Source organism: Argentina silus (assembly GCF_951799395.1).
Source record: "Argentina silus genome assembly, chromosome: 2".
NCBI classification, from domain to species: Eukaryota; Metazoa; Chordata; class Actinopteri; order Argentiniformes; family Argentinidae; genus Argentina; species Argentina silus.
Window position 1 is genome coordinate 9,248,788 of NC_139656.1, and position 15,432 is coordinate 9,264,219.

At 42.7% G+C, this 15,432-nt stretch overlaps 3 protein-coding genes across 4 annotated transcripts in view; 2 read left to right on the plus strand and 1 right to left on the minus strand.

Annotated features, from left to right (window-relative positions):
• cltca (clathrin, heavy chain a (Hc)) overlaps positions 1-2,140 on the plus strand; it is a 35,028-nt gene extending 32,888 nt beyond the window's left edge. The window contains exons 30-31 of the mRNA XM_083664909.1: positions 501-576; positions 804-2,140. Coding sequence (XP_083521035.1) covers positions 501-576; positions 804-940 — 213 coding nt within the window. The 3' untranslated portion in view covers positions 941-2,140. The remainder of the gene's footprint in view (positions 1-500; positions 577-803) is intronic.
• Positions 2,141-2,827: 687 nt separating this feature from the next.
• On the minus strand, positions 2,828-5,138 carry ptrh2 (peptidyl-tRNA hydrolase 2). The gene is made up of 2 exons (XM_083690457.1): positions 5,084-5,138; positions 2,828-4,735 (listed from the first exon to the last, which is right to left on the minus strand). Exon 2 carries the CDS (start codon positions 4,716-4,718, stop codon positions 4,197-4,199), a length of 522 nt encoding a protein of 173 aa, XP_083546583.1. The 5' UTR covers positions 4,719-4,735; positions 5,084-5,138; the 3' UTR covers positions 2,828-4,196.
• Positions 5,139-5,716: 578 nt separating this feature from the next.
• Positions 5,717-15,432, plus strand: part of LOC310824797 (vacuole membrane protein 1-like) — a 50,015-nt gene continuing 40,299 nt past the window's right edge. Inside the window, exons 1-5 of one of the 2 annotated variants that reach the window (XM_083697269.1) lie at positions 5,717-5,766; positions 9,735-9,845; positions 10,007-10,148; positions 11,912-12,002; positions 13,049-13,159. In XM_083697269.1, coding sequence (XP_083553395.1) covers positions 9,767-9,845; positions 10,007-10,148; positions 11,912-12,002; positions 13,049-13,159 — 423 coding nt within the window. In that variant the 5' untranslated portion in view covers positions 5,717-5,766; positions 9,735-9,766. Of the gene's footprint in view, positions 5,767-7,095; positions 7,196-9,734; positions 9,846-10,006; positions 10,149-11,911; positions 12,003-13,048; positions 13,160-15,432 lie in introns of those variants that run through there. The other variant, XM_083697268.1, reaches the window with a different exon arrangement.

The window sequence follows — 15,432 nt, forward strand, 5'->3', positions numbered from 1 at the left end:
GAAAAGGATACACCTCATGGTTAAATACTTGTGGCTGAAACTTTCTCTGGAATAAAGGGTGTGTAGTCTACCTATTCAGACTTTGTCATAGCCATAGGCTTATTTCATACTTTACATGGGTTTGGTTCTCTACATACAATGTCTATCAATCCTGAAAACTTCAAAATAAAGGTTGGTGGCTGAATGGAGGGACCAATGTCCAATCAGTGCTATTTTTCTGTCACAGCAGATCTTGGTGGTCGTCACTCACATCACATGACCTAGTTTATGTGTGACCGAGGGGCAGCTCACAGCAGCCTCCTGTGTTAGAAAGGTCACCTTGGATGCATTGCACACAATTCACACACCCCTGTCTGGAATGGTCCTATCCATCAATCACTTTAACATATTAATTCTACTACTAGATAAAGAACAGTCAATGAAACCTTTTCCAGCACGACTCATCATACCTGCCCTGCTTGTAGCTGTATGTTAATGTATTAATCTTCCCCCTGTTTCAGGTGGACAAACTGGAGACCTCAGAGTCCCTAAGGAAAGAGGAGGAGCAGGCAACAGAGACACAACCCATTGTCTACGGTAAGAGCCTTTCATATCATTCACAACCAAGAGGCTGCTTGTCTCAGCTCTCGATGCCATGTCACACTGACTGACTTGACTATCAAGATGATTCATATTACGTCCTAGTCTCACATGACCCTTTGTAATGGCCTATACTATGAGAAGGCCCTGAGAAGCAGTTTGATGGTGTGGATGGAGATAGCATGTATGTGTAACCCCCTCCTCTCTGTCTGTCTGTGTTCCAGGCACACCACAGCTGATGCTGACTGCAGGCCCCAGCGTTCCTGTGCCACCACAGCAGGCCTATGGCTACGGTTACCAAGCACCTGCAGGCTATGGCCAGGCCCCACAGGCCCAGCCAGGCTTCGGCTACAGCATGTAAGGCCCTTGCAGCGCGGAGCCATCCATCCATCTCTCCCCCAGTCCTTCACCAGCCCATTACCGTCTTCTACTCACCACAGGGGATACAAACGAGCAGTTATTCTTTTTTAATTATTGTTATTATTGTTGCTGTTTTTTTCCTTTAAAAACTGTCATGAAGGACTCCATTTTATTTCTATTGTCAAAGAAAAAGATTGGATCACAAGGATTATTTTTTTTTCACATTCCATATATTTACTAGAATTAAGTTTGTCTATTTTATTTTAATGGGGAATGGCTTATGTACAATGAGGGGGCTTGTGTTAAGAGCAAGTCCTCTTCTTAATTAAAAAAGGTCTGTTGTGAAGCATCTGATTTGCACTCTGTAGTGAGAAGAAACTAATGTAGAATCTCTTCATTTTGATGTGTGTGAGCAGCTTGTTCTGTCCGTCTGTAAAATGCATTTAATTATTGTATATTCAGAAACGAAAAAAAGCTACAATGTTCTTCTATATTTGAACATTAGACTGCCGCTTCCATGACCACAAACTAGAAACACTACGTAATACCAGTTATGTCTTACACAGGGGGGCTGTGTAGCTCTAGGGAAACGAGAGATTATTTTAAATGCATACAGACATGATTTCCAAAAGTGAGTTTTATCCTTCCCAACCAAGCCTATGCAGGTTCTCCAGTCAGACTGTATAGAGAAATCGGTGTCTTTGCGTTCACTCTGCGTGTAACAGATGACCTTTCCTTGTGCTGTAAACAGTGCTTTTGTGTGGGACCATTCCATTTGAGGAGGGATTATTAAAGAACCCCTATTCTTCAGACCTGTGTGTATTTTACTAACCCTCCCCTTCCTTGTGCTGCGGTTTGTGTATGCTGGATATCGTGGTGTTCTAGGTCTCTGTTCTTGCGTGTACAGAAGAGAGAATATACAACCTAATAACCTTGATGTCCTGCCAGGTTTATTTCTTTCTTTTCAGTTTGCCCCCCCTGATCTAATAGAGTTAAATCACAGGACTGTGGTAATTTGGTGTTTTTATCGAAGGCTTGCGTGTGAACAAGAAATCAATCATTAACTCCCTCTACTTTAAACAAATGACTTTAGATTAAGTGTGCACTTAAAATAGTCGATTGTGCATAATCTGGATCATGATGAATGAAATGGCGGTTTTCTTTTCCACATAAAATAAAGGCTTCTTGTTTGTCAAGAAAAGTCTGGTCTTGTCCCTCCTGTATGTCACTACACATTGTTTTGTCTATCGCACTGTATGATGAATCTTCTCCACAATGCATACCCAAATGAAGTCCATACTGCTACGGGAGGCTTAGTGATCTGCTTGACAAATGACTGCAGTACTGTGATACAGTGCCTATAGAAAGTCATCATACCCCTTTGAAATAGTTACTATATTTGTCGTACAGCCTGAAATCAAAACCCATTAAAAGAAAACTTTTTCCAGTTTTATGTACAAATTTAGCCATACAACATCAAACTAATGACATTATAACTGCTCTCTTCAAGTCCATCCACAGATTTTCTTTCGGATTTAAGTCAGGGCTCTGACTTGGCCACTCAAGGACATTCACCTTTCTTTCTGCGCTTCAATCGGCGCTTTCTTACTGATCAATCGGCGTTCAACATTTCACACCTATCGGCAAGATCGTGCAGTGCTTCTCAGAATAATGGCTACAGAACTTTAGAGGTGTGGCAAGAGAAAATGTAATCACAGTATTTACACAACTTGTATCAGTCATATGAAAGTGTATAACCTGAAATGGGGGAACAGACATATCTTTAGATTAGATTAGATTCAACTTTACTGCACAATGACAATAAAGTTGAATCTAATCTAATCTAATCTAAAGATATGTCTGTTCCCCCATTACTGTACTCCCTCACCACTCCCTCCGAAATCACCGCTGTTCATGTGGTAAATCGTGCAGTGCTTCTCAGAATAATGGCTATAGGACTTTAGAGGTGTGGCAAGAGAAAATGTAATCACAGTATTTACACAACTTGTATCAGTCATATGAAAGTGTATAACCTGAAAACAGTTCTATCAATGTATTTTCCATAACACCTTACAGGCTAGCAACACACTATAAACTTCTACTTGATGGGGGGTGTTACCTGTCCAAAAAAGGTTGGACAGGGTGGGCAGAGGACTCAACTTGATGACGCACATACAGTGCCTTTGGAAAGTATTCAGACCCCTTCACTTTTTCCACATTTTGTTGTGTTATAGACTCAATTTAAAATGGATTAAATTAAAAGAATTTGCCATCAATCCACACACAATACCCCATAATGACAAAGTGAAAACAGTTTTTTAGAAATTTCTGTACATTTATTCAAATTTAAATACAGAAATACCTCATGTACATAAGTATTCAGACCCTTTGCTATGACACTCTTACATTTTGCTAAAATGTAAAAATGTCATCAACAAATCACTCAATAAGTTGAATTGAGTCCATCTTAATGCAAGGATAATAGTTAATGTAATTTTGGAATTAATATCTTTGTTTTTATAGGGTCTCTGATTTGCATAGGAATCAATTACACACTGGATTAGGATTTACTGAAATTTAAAAACATGTGTTTTCACTTTATCATTCTGGGGTATTGTGTGTGGATTGATGGCAAATTCTTTTAATTTAATCAATTTTGAATTGAGTCTATAACAGTAAAAAAAAAAGTGAAGGGGTCTGAATACTTTCCGAAGGCACTGTACCTTTCTGACGTTATCGAAACATTATAAGGATTTTGATGTTGTGTCTTAATATCTATTTTTTTTTAACAGCATTGTTTATTTTGGACCAAAATGGTTGTATATTGATATACTTAGAACATGGATTTTCATCTATGTTAACTGGAGGGGGTCTTTAAGATGACATTTTCATGTGCTCAGAAAACCAAGTATAGTATATTAGCACAGTGCACACATAAGTTACTGTATACAATACTTATTTACCATTTTCTGAACCACATACAAGTTTGGTTTTCTGTACTGATTTCAGACACTGTTAATTAGACAGTATCTTGACCAAATACAGAATTACTGACAGATCAAAGGTCCAAGCACATTTTTCACATTGGCTTATTTTATGACCAGAAAAGGTGAGGACAACATTACATAGTTTGGACCTTTAATGAATTATACAGTTCCCTTATGCCCACTTCCTACTGTAAAAAAAATAAAACATTTAGATTTGGACTGAGTGGAACAATTCTGTAAGCAAAATCAACTAATTTGGGTGTAGGGCATCTAATACAGTTTCAAGTGTCCTGTGACCTTGTCCACAAGATCAGCTGGCCCAGGACCAACCCCAAGCACAGTGCGTGACCCAGGTGCAATCTGGGTCCTCCCTGCATCCTGGATCAAGCTGACGGGCAGCCCGACTTCTTTGGCATGGGTTAGCAGTTCTAGCAGACTATCTTCATCTGGGGCCTTGACCACAACCTTGGGCTGGCCGCAATATTCCCATTGTTTCAGGAGCTCAGGGTTCCTGCGTTGGACCTGCTTGTAGGCTGACACAGCGGCGTGTGAGCACTGGGCTGCCACTTTGCCCTTGCCCATCTTCAAGTCGGTTCGAACCACGAGAATCATTTTGAACTCCCCACCTTCTCCCATGACGTTCGTCTCACTCCCACTGCCGTTACCGATAGCTGCGATGATGCCCCTGGAAGACTTGCCGAACCGAGCTCTGAAATGCCACCCAAGGCAAAGTCCACAGCCCACTCCTGCCAATATACCCATGGCTAACTGGCCGTATAGGGTGGAATCCATGTCGAGACTTGTCAAACCTGTGAATTGATAGAAGATAGTTAGGTATCTCTTTTCTTCAAATTATCTCTTATAATCAAATTCACGCCTGTCAGGTAGAATTGGCCCACTGGACACACCATATATTGTATCTTCTATGGGATAACCAAAGTGTCATGCTCTTTTGGATAACTAATGGTCGGTCATATCATGAAAATATAGAGCTAGCTATTACACTATGGAAACATCCACTTGTTTCAAACTGTTGTTTGACAACTTCGGAAGTGGTTGTTGGCTGTACCGAACTATTCACAAGTGACGGAATAGCATTCTCGTCTACACAATGTACTTTTGCCGGTGTTCATAGCCAAAACCTTAGAAAAATGTACCTCTTCTGCGAGATCAACGTGTTAGCTTCATTCGTCTTCCTCGTGTCCCTTCCTGATGACGTAAAAATACAAAAAGGATACGTTCCAGCTCCTCCAGAGACCGCGCGACTGGACTGTCCTCTGCGCTCAAACTGATTTTCATGAGGAATTTGGCTGGCTGTCAAAATACTTTGATAATTTCTATTTTATATGTCCTACCAAGATCACGGTGTTTGAATGAAAATCATTATGGTTCAAATTAATTTTGTGTGCAACAGTAAATTCCATTTAAGTATTGCATACCAGTTAGTCTAGTCCTAAAATAAGTAACAGCAATAAATGGAGATATATCCGTGTACATGAAGGAATGAAGACAAGTGAACAAGTTGCTTGTCCTAGTAGCCTTTGTCGCCTAGAAAAGGACTCTACACAGTATACGTTCTCGAACACACGCTGAGTCGGCATGCTTTACCTGATTTAGTAGCATCTGAACATGCACGTTATCTATCCGTCAATGTATGTGGCCATAGATTACAGATTACAGTTTATCCAGATTATACAGTGCTCGTTTATTGCGCACGATTCCTATTGGTCCGTGGTCAGTGCGTTAACGGAAGTACACAGTCCATGAAAAGAAGTACACGTCTTTTTCCTGCTGCAGGCTGCGGCGTTTGACAGCTCGAGAGTGAAGCACTGAAGAGAAGGTAGGGAAATATCTATAACGAAGGTTTATGTCTGCTGAATGTTTACAACAGGATATTAATGAGTAACAAAATGACAAATATACCCATCAGAAATTGTATGTAGCCTATCCACCTCTTGTCTTTCAAAAATGCCAATATCATTCCTCATGCACCTGACGTGTGTGCAAGGTTCTGCTCAGGTTGACAGATAAAGCAGGTTGCTAGTGCACTATTCAATGTTTTTAGCTGCTCGAGTCAGTTGGTCAGTAAATGACAGCCATTTACTTTTTTGATAAGAAATGCAACCTGGACTGTATGAGGATAAATCACATTGGCAGTATAATAACGTTTATAAGCATGTCATTCATTTCAAAGCCTCCAAGACTTTGCTATATCTTTAATAACATTCGTCTGGTGTATGAATTAAACTAGATGAATATAGACCATATTAAACCAGATTATGTAATGCTCGATGAATATCAGATTAATCGTTATCATTTTTTTTTTTTTAAATAAATGTATAACCCCTTTATAACCACCTGGTCTCAGGTTCCTACAGTATAAATGACCTGCCATAGCTGTCTGTTCTGTTATTATTATTATTATTATTATTTTTTTTTTTACTTTTCCTGGAGAACTCATTGGCTTGATTTTTGAATCATCTGTCCTCCAGAGGTTCTGGGTAGCCTAATTGAAATAGATCTAAAATTATCTACTGTGTAAATGAGGCCATGAATTGGTTCATCTTGAAGATGAGCAACTTTGACAGAATGGATTCTTGGTGAGATGTCCTGTCTGTTACTTAGGCCTACATCAATCTTCATTCATACAACAGGACATTAATAACGACATTCTCCTGAATGATAATAGATGTTGACTTTGATTTAGATGATAATAAGATGTAGGTAATCATTCAAAAGCCTGTGTTCTTGGTTCGTTATCACAGATGTTGCTGAGATATAAATGCAGTACAACAATACCATTTGAGCTCACAACTTTTATTCCAACAATCTGCTTTTCAGAGTTGTAATTTAGGCCAGGTCTTCTTTTTCTTCAAGGTAGCTATGACCCGAAAAATATCGCGGCCCTGGGTATCATTCTCAGATCGGGCTCGGTGATTTGCCCTGATACCATTCTGTATTAAATCTACAGAGTAATGAGAACTGTTAGATGTGTGTCCCAGGATAATGATCTGATTTTATATTTAAAGCTCTAATTATTCTTGATCTCTGGAGGTTTTCTACAAGGCAAATGATGAAACGTCCCCACATTCAGTCTTGCCAATCCTTCCCCCCGACTATCCTTCCACTACGCTATCCCTTGCTGGCCCCACCACCACGCCCCACACAAGTCATGATGTAGTCAATGGATTCTATTGCCCTATATTGCCACCGGAGCTTAAACGGTGCTTTTGGGCTCAGTGCTGGTGGATTTAAGACATATAGGAACGGTGAGTTGCTCTCAATTGCCTCGAACACTGACACATATATGACTTGTGCAATGTATGATAACTTTGGGCACTATTGTTGATACTTGAGGAGTTGGGAGAAAGTTGCTGCATATATTCTTGTTAGATTTCTTGTTTAATTTAGGATTTAATTGCATTTTTGTGCATATATTTGTTACAATTTACTTAATTGTTAACAATCGCCTTGTGTAAAGGATCACATCATCATTATTCGTTTTTATTTTAGAGTGTAAGCACGGTGTTACTCAAAATGTCTCACGTACTGTTGTTGTTATAGAGACTGTTGCGCAATCGAGTCCTTGGCAGGTTTTGTGCGCGCCGCTGGATTTAGCACACGCGCTGTTGCGTTGTTCTTTTCAACAGGTTTATGAAATGATAGATTAAGCATGTGAAAACTTGATGGGTAATTGATTGGCCACTATGAATATGAATTATATTATTAAACGCAGTAAGGGTCCATAGAGTCAGTCATTAGATGGTTTCCTTTTTGCATGAAGTTGCTTCGCGAGTCTCCCAAACAAGAGTGACGCACTTCTAAGTTCATGCAGGTAGCAAGTGCTAACAGTTAACTTTACGCCTATGGCCAATGGCTTGCGTTTTGGATAGCTGTCAACATTTGATATCGGGACCTTTTCAGAGAATAAGTATTGCTTTTAGACAGGGAACGTCTTGGCCAGCCAATACCTCTCCCCCAAAACGTTAACGTATAGCCTAGGCTTTTGGTGTATGGCTAAAGAGAAAGTAATCTACCTAGCAGTCTATTTTGTGCTCGTATGTAAATGACCTTATTCAGTGATCTCACTTTATTATTGAGTGTGTAGGTGTATTCTCACCTACTTATTCCAAAACTTACTGACTTAGTGAGGTCACAATATCTTATCATCAGCCCATTGAGCACTGTCCTTGGTCATCTCTTCCACCCCAGCATTTGTCTTATTTGAAGTAACTTGGTATTCATTGAACATTGATTTTTAAACCCATTGCTTTTTTAAGAATTGCTTTTCTGCCATGCTCATTATGTATCAGTTTGGGATGAACTCCGCAGGGATACATTATCCATCACTTGACTCAAAGGTGGCTATCATTTCTCACTCACAAAGGGGAAACACTGCCCTTCTTGGGCCTCAGCATATGTCCACAAAATTCCTAAAGATTCTAAAGAGCCATCATGGGCCCCTCTAAAATCAACTCTGTACACTATCTGCAGTCTGTCAGGTCAGTCAGTGTGGACATTTGGAAACTGGATCCAGAGACCCTCTCAGAGCGGAGCCGGGGCTCTGGATAGAGGGATTAGGCTAGACCGTGTGTGACACTGACACTTCCACCAGATGGTGAGCTGCGTGCCTGCATGTCAGAGCCCCAACTCTATGCACACAGAGAGACTCCTCAGACACCTGAGGCTCATTCTCCATTGGGCCTCTCTGGATGGGTGGGTGGATGTGTGTAACGCTGCAGTATCTCCCTCTCACCCCCCCCTCTGGTTCTGTGCTGTACTATCACCCCCCCCCCCCCCTCTGGTTCTGTGCTGTACTATCACCCCCCCCTCTGGTTCTGTGCTGTACTATCACCCCCCCCCCTCTGGTTCTGTGCTGTACTATCACCCCCCCCTCTGGTTCTGTGCTGTACTATCACCCCCCCCCCTCTTGTTCTGTGCTGTACTATCACCCCCCCCCCCTCTGGTTCTGTGCTGTACTATCACCCCCCCCCCTCTTGTTCTGTGCTGTACTATCACCCCCCCCCCTCTGGTTCTGTGCTGTACTATCACCCCCCCCCCCCCTCTGGTTCTGTGCTGTACTATCACCCCCCCCCCTCTTGTTCTGTGCTGTACTATCACCCCCCCCCCCCCCCCTCTGGTTCTGTGCTGTACTATCACCCCCCCCCCCTCTGGGTCTGTGCTGTACTATCCCACAGAGATGCTGTGTTCACTGTGGAACATTGGAAAGGTGGACAATGGAGTATTTTACTAATGTGTCTGAGAAGAGAAAAATGCAAAAAAAAAAAAGTGTGTTCGATTGGGTTCTTGTCAAGACACATGTTGTCTGTAATGTCTCTTATCACTGTTGGTTCTTCTTATCTCACACACCCTATAGTGTAGTGCAGATTCTATTACAGCCCAGAGCCCGCACTGTGTTCAGAATCTTCCAAGATAATATGGGACATTTACAGTATGACCTGAATACGTTTGTTAATGAGTCACTCTGCAAAAGCCTCATTGCAAGTGACCAGCCATGCAGACGTAGTAGACTCTGTCCTCACTGTGGCTTTGGCAGCCAGAGTGGTGAGCAGAGTCCAGAAGGTCTGGTATCATTAGGTCAAGCACATGGCTGATTGGGTTACCAGTAATCTGCTAGACGCAGCACAGGCTCCTTGACTGCTCTGACCCCCCATGGTCCGTCTGCCTGCGTGTGTGTGTGTGTGTTAAGGTGTGTCGTGTGGTGAGTGTGTGTCTAGGTAGATTAGAGATAGTGATTCAAACTCTATTGAAGGCCTGTCTGTTCTGTCGTGCGTCTCCTCTCTCAAGGTCTCCCCTCGATCCTCCCACTACCCAATGAGATGGCAGAGAATGAGGCAGACTGCGAGCTACCTCAGAGGCGCTTAGGGGCCAAGGAGCAGCACCACGGACAGTCAGCAGGTTGGCTCTTGAATCAACCACTATGACCATAGATAGACTACATTTTACTGTATTTTGCTAGAAATATTTTGAAATTGCACTGATTGAAATGCATTTGAAAAAGGTAGAGGTAAACCTAAATATGTCTGTGTGTGTCTGTGTGTGTGTGCTCATGCTGGCAGGGACAGAGTCGTTGTCACTGAGCGAGAGGAAAGAGAGGGGCCGTGAGGAGCGTCTGTCTCTGGTGTTGTGGAAGAAACCCCTCGTCACACTTTACTACTTCCTGCTGGAGCTGCTCATCACCCTGAAGGACTGGACGTGGAGGTGAGCAGATTCCCAGAGCCCCTCAACCCTGCCCACTCTCTCCTCTCCTGCGTTGCCTTGAATTGTGTTGTGTTTCTTTAAGAGTATTTAGTTTCTCCGCAAAAAATTGATTAGTTAAATACTATAATTTGTTATAGGCTACATCTTGACTGTCCCTCCTAAAGACTTCTTCATCCCCACTACCCCCCTGTACAGTTTCTCTACTGTAACTTCCTTCTTCTAGCATTGTGACTGCCAATGGCCCCTGATCCTAGCATAGATTTGTTTTTCTTATGATGACTGATGTATAGATTATAGATATAGATTGTATATTACTTTAGACAAATGTACTTGTTGTAAGTCGCTTTGGATAAAGGCTGCTAAATGTCTAAAATGTAAATGTAAAAATGTAATGTAAAATGTTAATTACTATCAAAGCTAAACTTAATACTCAATACTTACTTAATAGATGTATATGATGTGAATAACATGACACGATGTGAATAACAAGTACATGACATGTTTATGGTGCCTAATGGACAATCTCTATATTATACACAGTATGAGCCAAGTTGGTAGGTTTTCATAAACCCCTTTTGCTGTGATCTATCGCCCTACAGTAAACAACCTGAACAATGGAACAGTTTAGCTGTTGCGTGTAAGACCAAGCCAGGTCTGAGGTCACACACACACACACACACACACACACTCTCTCTCTCTCTCTCTCTCTCTCTCTCTATCTCCACTGAGGAGGATGAGGTCATGGTAGTGCAAGCCGGGTCACAGTCTTGTCAGATTCAGAGAGAGACAGTGGACCTTGAAACTCACTGATAGCAACTCACAGGCCCTCTTTAGTGAGTTACCATGGTTGTCTATAGTTAGACCAAATGAACTATGTAAGCAGTAATTAGGTATTTGCCATTAACCTCTTTGATGTTGCTATTAAAGATGCCCATTTGATGTACTGCCAAAATACCTTTGTTTTCCCCCCACCCAGCAGTTGAAAGTGGACCCTTTAGGTAATTGTATAAGTTTGTGAGTTGAAAAATACTTCCACACGCACACATAATTACTGCAGGCTCAGGGATGATGTGGAAGTGTTTCTGAGATGACGAACACTCCTAGCCTACAGCATGATCCATGCTCATCATGTCTCCCGTTTCTACTCACCTAGTAGTCTGTAGTGACGCAAAGGCCTGTTGCAAAGAAGGTCAGCGTGTACACTTAGAGAGAATATGTGGTTTTCTGTTTGAGGACAACATGTTTATTTTCTAAATTACAAGCTGGTGTGGTGAACCACAAACACCAGAAGCAGCATGCTGCCAGAGAGGCTGTTCAGAGCACACATTGTTTTTACAGCAAGTGTATCACATGGTAGAGAGTACTCTGTGGGTTAGTATATGGGTCATAACATAAGTACTTTTTCAGTTACTTCCTGAAACGTCTGAGTTGACGTTGACTTGACCTCAGCGCTGTAGTAGACAGATGGGAGGCTGCGTTGATTGACAATGTGCCAGTCTTTTATATCCCGTGACACTCTGAGACTAATGAGTGGGTGAAAAGGAAGGGAGCAAAAAGCTTTTAATAGTATTATCAGGGATAAGGGGCTTAATCCCTTGCCTCAGATGGCCACTTAAACACATTGTGATCAGCATGCCAACTCCACACCATGCTCTGTCCATCCTCTCATGTCCTCCTCCTCACGATCCCCCTCTTCCTCCCTCCCCTCCTTCTACTCCCTCACCTTTATCCTCCTCTTCTCTCCCTCCTCCCCCTCCCTCTAGGCTATGGCGGCAGAGACAGACAGCCTTCGCTGTAGTGGTACTGTTCTCCCTCTTCTCCATCGCTTACTCTGTTGAAGGAACACATCAGAAGGTGAATGTCATATTCTACACAGCAAACTTACTTCTCCTCCTGGGGAACCAGAGGTAAGGTTAGGGTTATGGTTAACCATATGGTTATGGTTAACGATGCTCAGCATTTCAGATATTTATGTATCAGTGAAGCGTGTTCAACTTAACCTGCACTGTATTCACCTGCCCTAATTCCAGTTCCTCACTGATAAATAAATATCTGAAATGCTGAGCATCTGTTAAAACCAAGAGCACCCTCTGCTTAGCAGCAATAAGGGCTTCAGATCTAGCGAGAAACAATCCCTGTTGTATTTGCCAGCCATAATTGGTTTTAATACTTAAACTCTGCAGCAATAAACATATTTTCCATGTTAAACACTCATCCCTAGGTGTTAAGACTTACATTACGTAATTAATTCCCAGAAACCCTGAAAAACAATTGGTCATGGCTGGCACTTCCCATAATTTTTAGAGAGGCAAAGACGGAGACTGCATATGTTGTTTTTGTTTCCCCGGGTTCTCTGGGAATGGGACTGCAATGCCAATCTCCCCCTCCGTTCCCGTAATCTAAACCATCAATGGTACTTCCTGAAAACAACCTGCCCCTGCTGGAGGAGGTGTTGGTCCATACAGATGGAGGGAGAGATTGATAAAGAGATAGATAGACAGAGAGGGGTTGGGCTTGTCTTAGTTGGTTGTGTAAGAGCTAGCTGCCAGAACAAGAATGATTCTGTTCTTGCAGTGTTTTGAACATCTTACCCTACGGCTGTTCTATATACTCTCAAAAACAGGCTGTAGCTCTGATTCTTTCTCTTTCTCTCCCACTCTCTCACTCACTCTCTTGCCCTCTCCCACCCTTCCTCTTCTCTCTCTCTCTGTTGTGCACTTTCTCTCTTTTGCTCTCCGTGTCTCTCTCTCTCTCCCTTTTGCTCTCTTCCTGTCCTTCCCTCACATACCTTCTCTCACTCTCTTTGACCCTCCCCCTGTGTCTCCCACTTTCTCTCTTGTTTTGCTCTCACTGCGTCTGACGTATGTGTGTGTGTGTGTACCTCTTTCTCGCCCCTGCAGTATGTGCAGCATATGGAGAAGAGGTCCCTGTGGTGTGCCTACTGGGTAGGCTTGGGCATTCTCTCCTCAGTGGGCCTGGGAACTGGCCTGCACACCTTTCTCCTCTACCTGGTAAGTACCACTTTCATATACCATTGGATTGTTAGTTCATTTCATAGTGAAGAACTCTTCCCTTTCCCATACATTGCCATGCTTACTGCATGTTGAGATACCCTTATTGTGAATGATACAATGATTGCCTCACTTACTTTGAGGTCGGTATCAAAGTCAGGTTTGATCTTATGTGAGTTTCTGCTATTAGAGCAAAGAGGCTCTAATAAGCAGTAGGATTAACAGTTCAAGGAGATTCCCTGTGTCTCAGAGGGAGGAGTGTGTGTGTGTGTGTGTGTGTGTGTGTGTGTGTGTGTGTGTGTGTGTGTGTGTGTGTGTTAGAACAGGGTGGTGTTGAGTTCCCTTCAGTGAATAGGCACGCTGCGGCGGCGGGTAGCAGTGGTGTTTTGACAGTCAGTCCAGGAACGCGCGTACTCACTGACCCCGCTGGCTGAGTGCATGCAAGGCTAAACTCTGCTCTCCCTCCCTCCTTCCCTTTTCTTTTCTTTCTCTCTCCCTCCCTTTTTTCTCCCTCTGCTTCTCTCTCTCTCTCTCTCTCTCTCTCTCTCTCTCTCTCTCTCTACTTGCCCTGTAGTTGTCTCTCTTTCTCCCTCTCCCTCCCTCTCCCTGTTTTGCTTGTTCTCTTCATCATAGAGTGCTAATGCAGAGAAACGGGGGCTGGCGGGGCTGCAGATATGTGTTCCCAAACATCTGGTAGTCTTTACTGCTCTGAGAGCATTATTAACACTGAGCCACCCATCTGTCATCACACAGTCGCACACAGTCGCATGGCCCAGTGGAGCTGAACTGGAAACTGTTAAGTGTGTCCTCCATTCTGTGTTTTGGAAAGGCAGTACTGTGCTCCCAGATGTAATTTGAGTAGCTTTTTTTGGTGACCTGACTTACTTTCCAAGACACTTCTGATTTGAAGGAAAACACCTCCATCTAATGTCCAATGGCAGTACTGCAGTCGGAGCTCAGTGCTTTTCGAATCAGTCGCCTGCATCTCTTTGAATCTGGGGCTGAATCTGAACTGTTCTCCATGCTTTTGGTAGAAGTTGCCCTTTAGGATCTAATCATAGATCAGCTTACCATCATTGTAAATCCTACACCTAAAGATTAGGGCTAAAATCACACAACTGACCTTAGGTCAGTGTCAAAGGCAGTCCAAATCTTTATCCTCGTCTGCTGGGTTCTGTGTATGAAGGCTATTGAGGGACATGAATGCTGGTTATTGTGGATGTTGTGTGCTTATCTTCCTGTCCTCCTCCTCCTCCTCCTCCTCCTCCTCTATAGGTGTGTTTTTGCGTGTCACAGAGGGCTTGGTAGAGCACAGCTCCTTATCTGACCCTCATCTTTGACGCATGTTCACTACAGGAAGCTGTGCGTGTCTGCCATGATCACAGCTTGTTTTTCCACTTTTAGATGATCTTTCAATTCTAATTGTCAATTAAGGACCAAACGTGATGTTCTTAGGTATCTGTCAGTCTTGGGAGGGCATCAATTGCTGATCTCCGATGACATATGGTACTAGCTTTCTGTAGCCCATACAACTGAAATGTTTTCCTCGGGATTCAATTTCCATCATATAGCCATGATATAGCTTATACCTTTTAGTAGAGAAATTGAAATACTGGAAATGTATCTCATTGAGCCTCGTTTCAGTGAAAGTTTAATTTTTGATTAATGTATGCAATACCTTTAACGAGTAGTAGATGTCACCATTTGCCTTTGGTTGTGAATAAGTCTGTAAATTGAGTCTAGACATGTATCCTTTGGAAGGAAACATTTGACTAATGGATAATAAGCTGTACAGAACCAGTCCCTGTCTGAGGTCATGTCAGTGGGGCTCCTTCTCTAAACTAGAACTTTCTCTAGTCTAAAAGGCCCTGCAGGCAACCTGTGACTGTTGTCATGTGACCCTTTGACTTAATGAGTGTCATCATGTGACTCATGTGCCCTATCCCCGAGCCTACACACTTGTGTAGATATGAGAGGATTGGGCAGGTTTAAACAGGACTGTCATAGCCCCTCTGATAGGCCAAATGGAATTTTCACTTCCTTATTTCTCTCCAATCCTCTAAGATTGCCTTCCACTGTCTATGCTGCTAGATGTCGTGCTGATCATAATGTAGTTGTAGTACTGTAGAGGCCCCAGCAGAGGGTGTCAGTGTCTATGGTCCTGACATTCATACAGTCAGAACAGTCATGTGAACTGGAAGCTGTCCTGTTCACTGACATTGGCAATTGCTGCACTTGTGTCTCCTTTTGTGTCTCAGTGAGACGATGAGAGA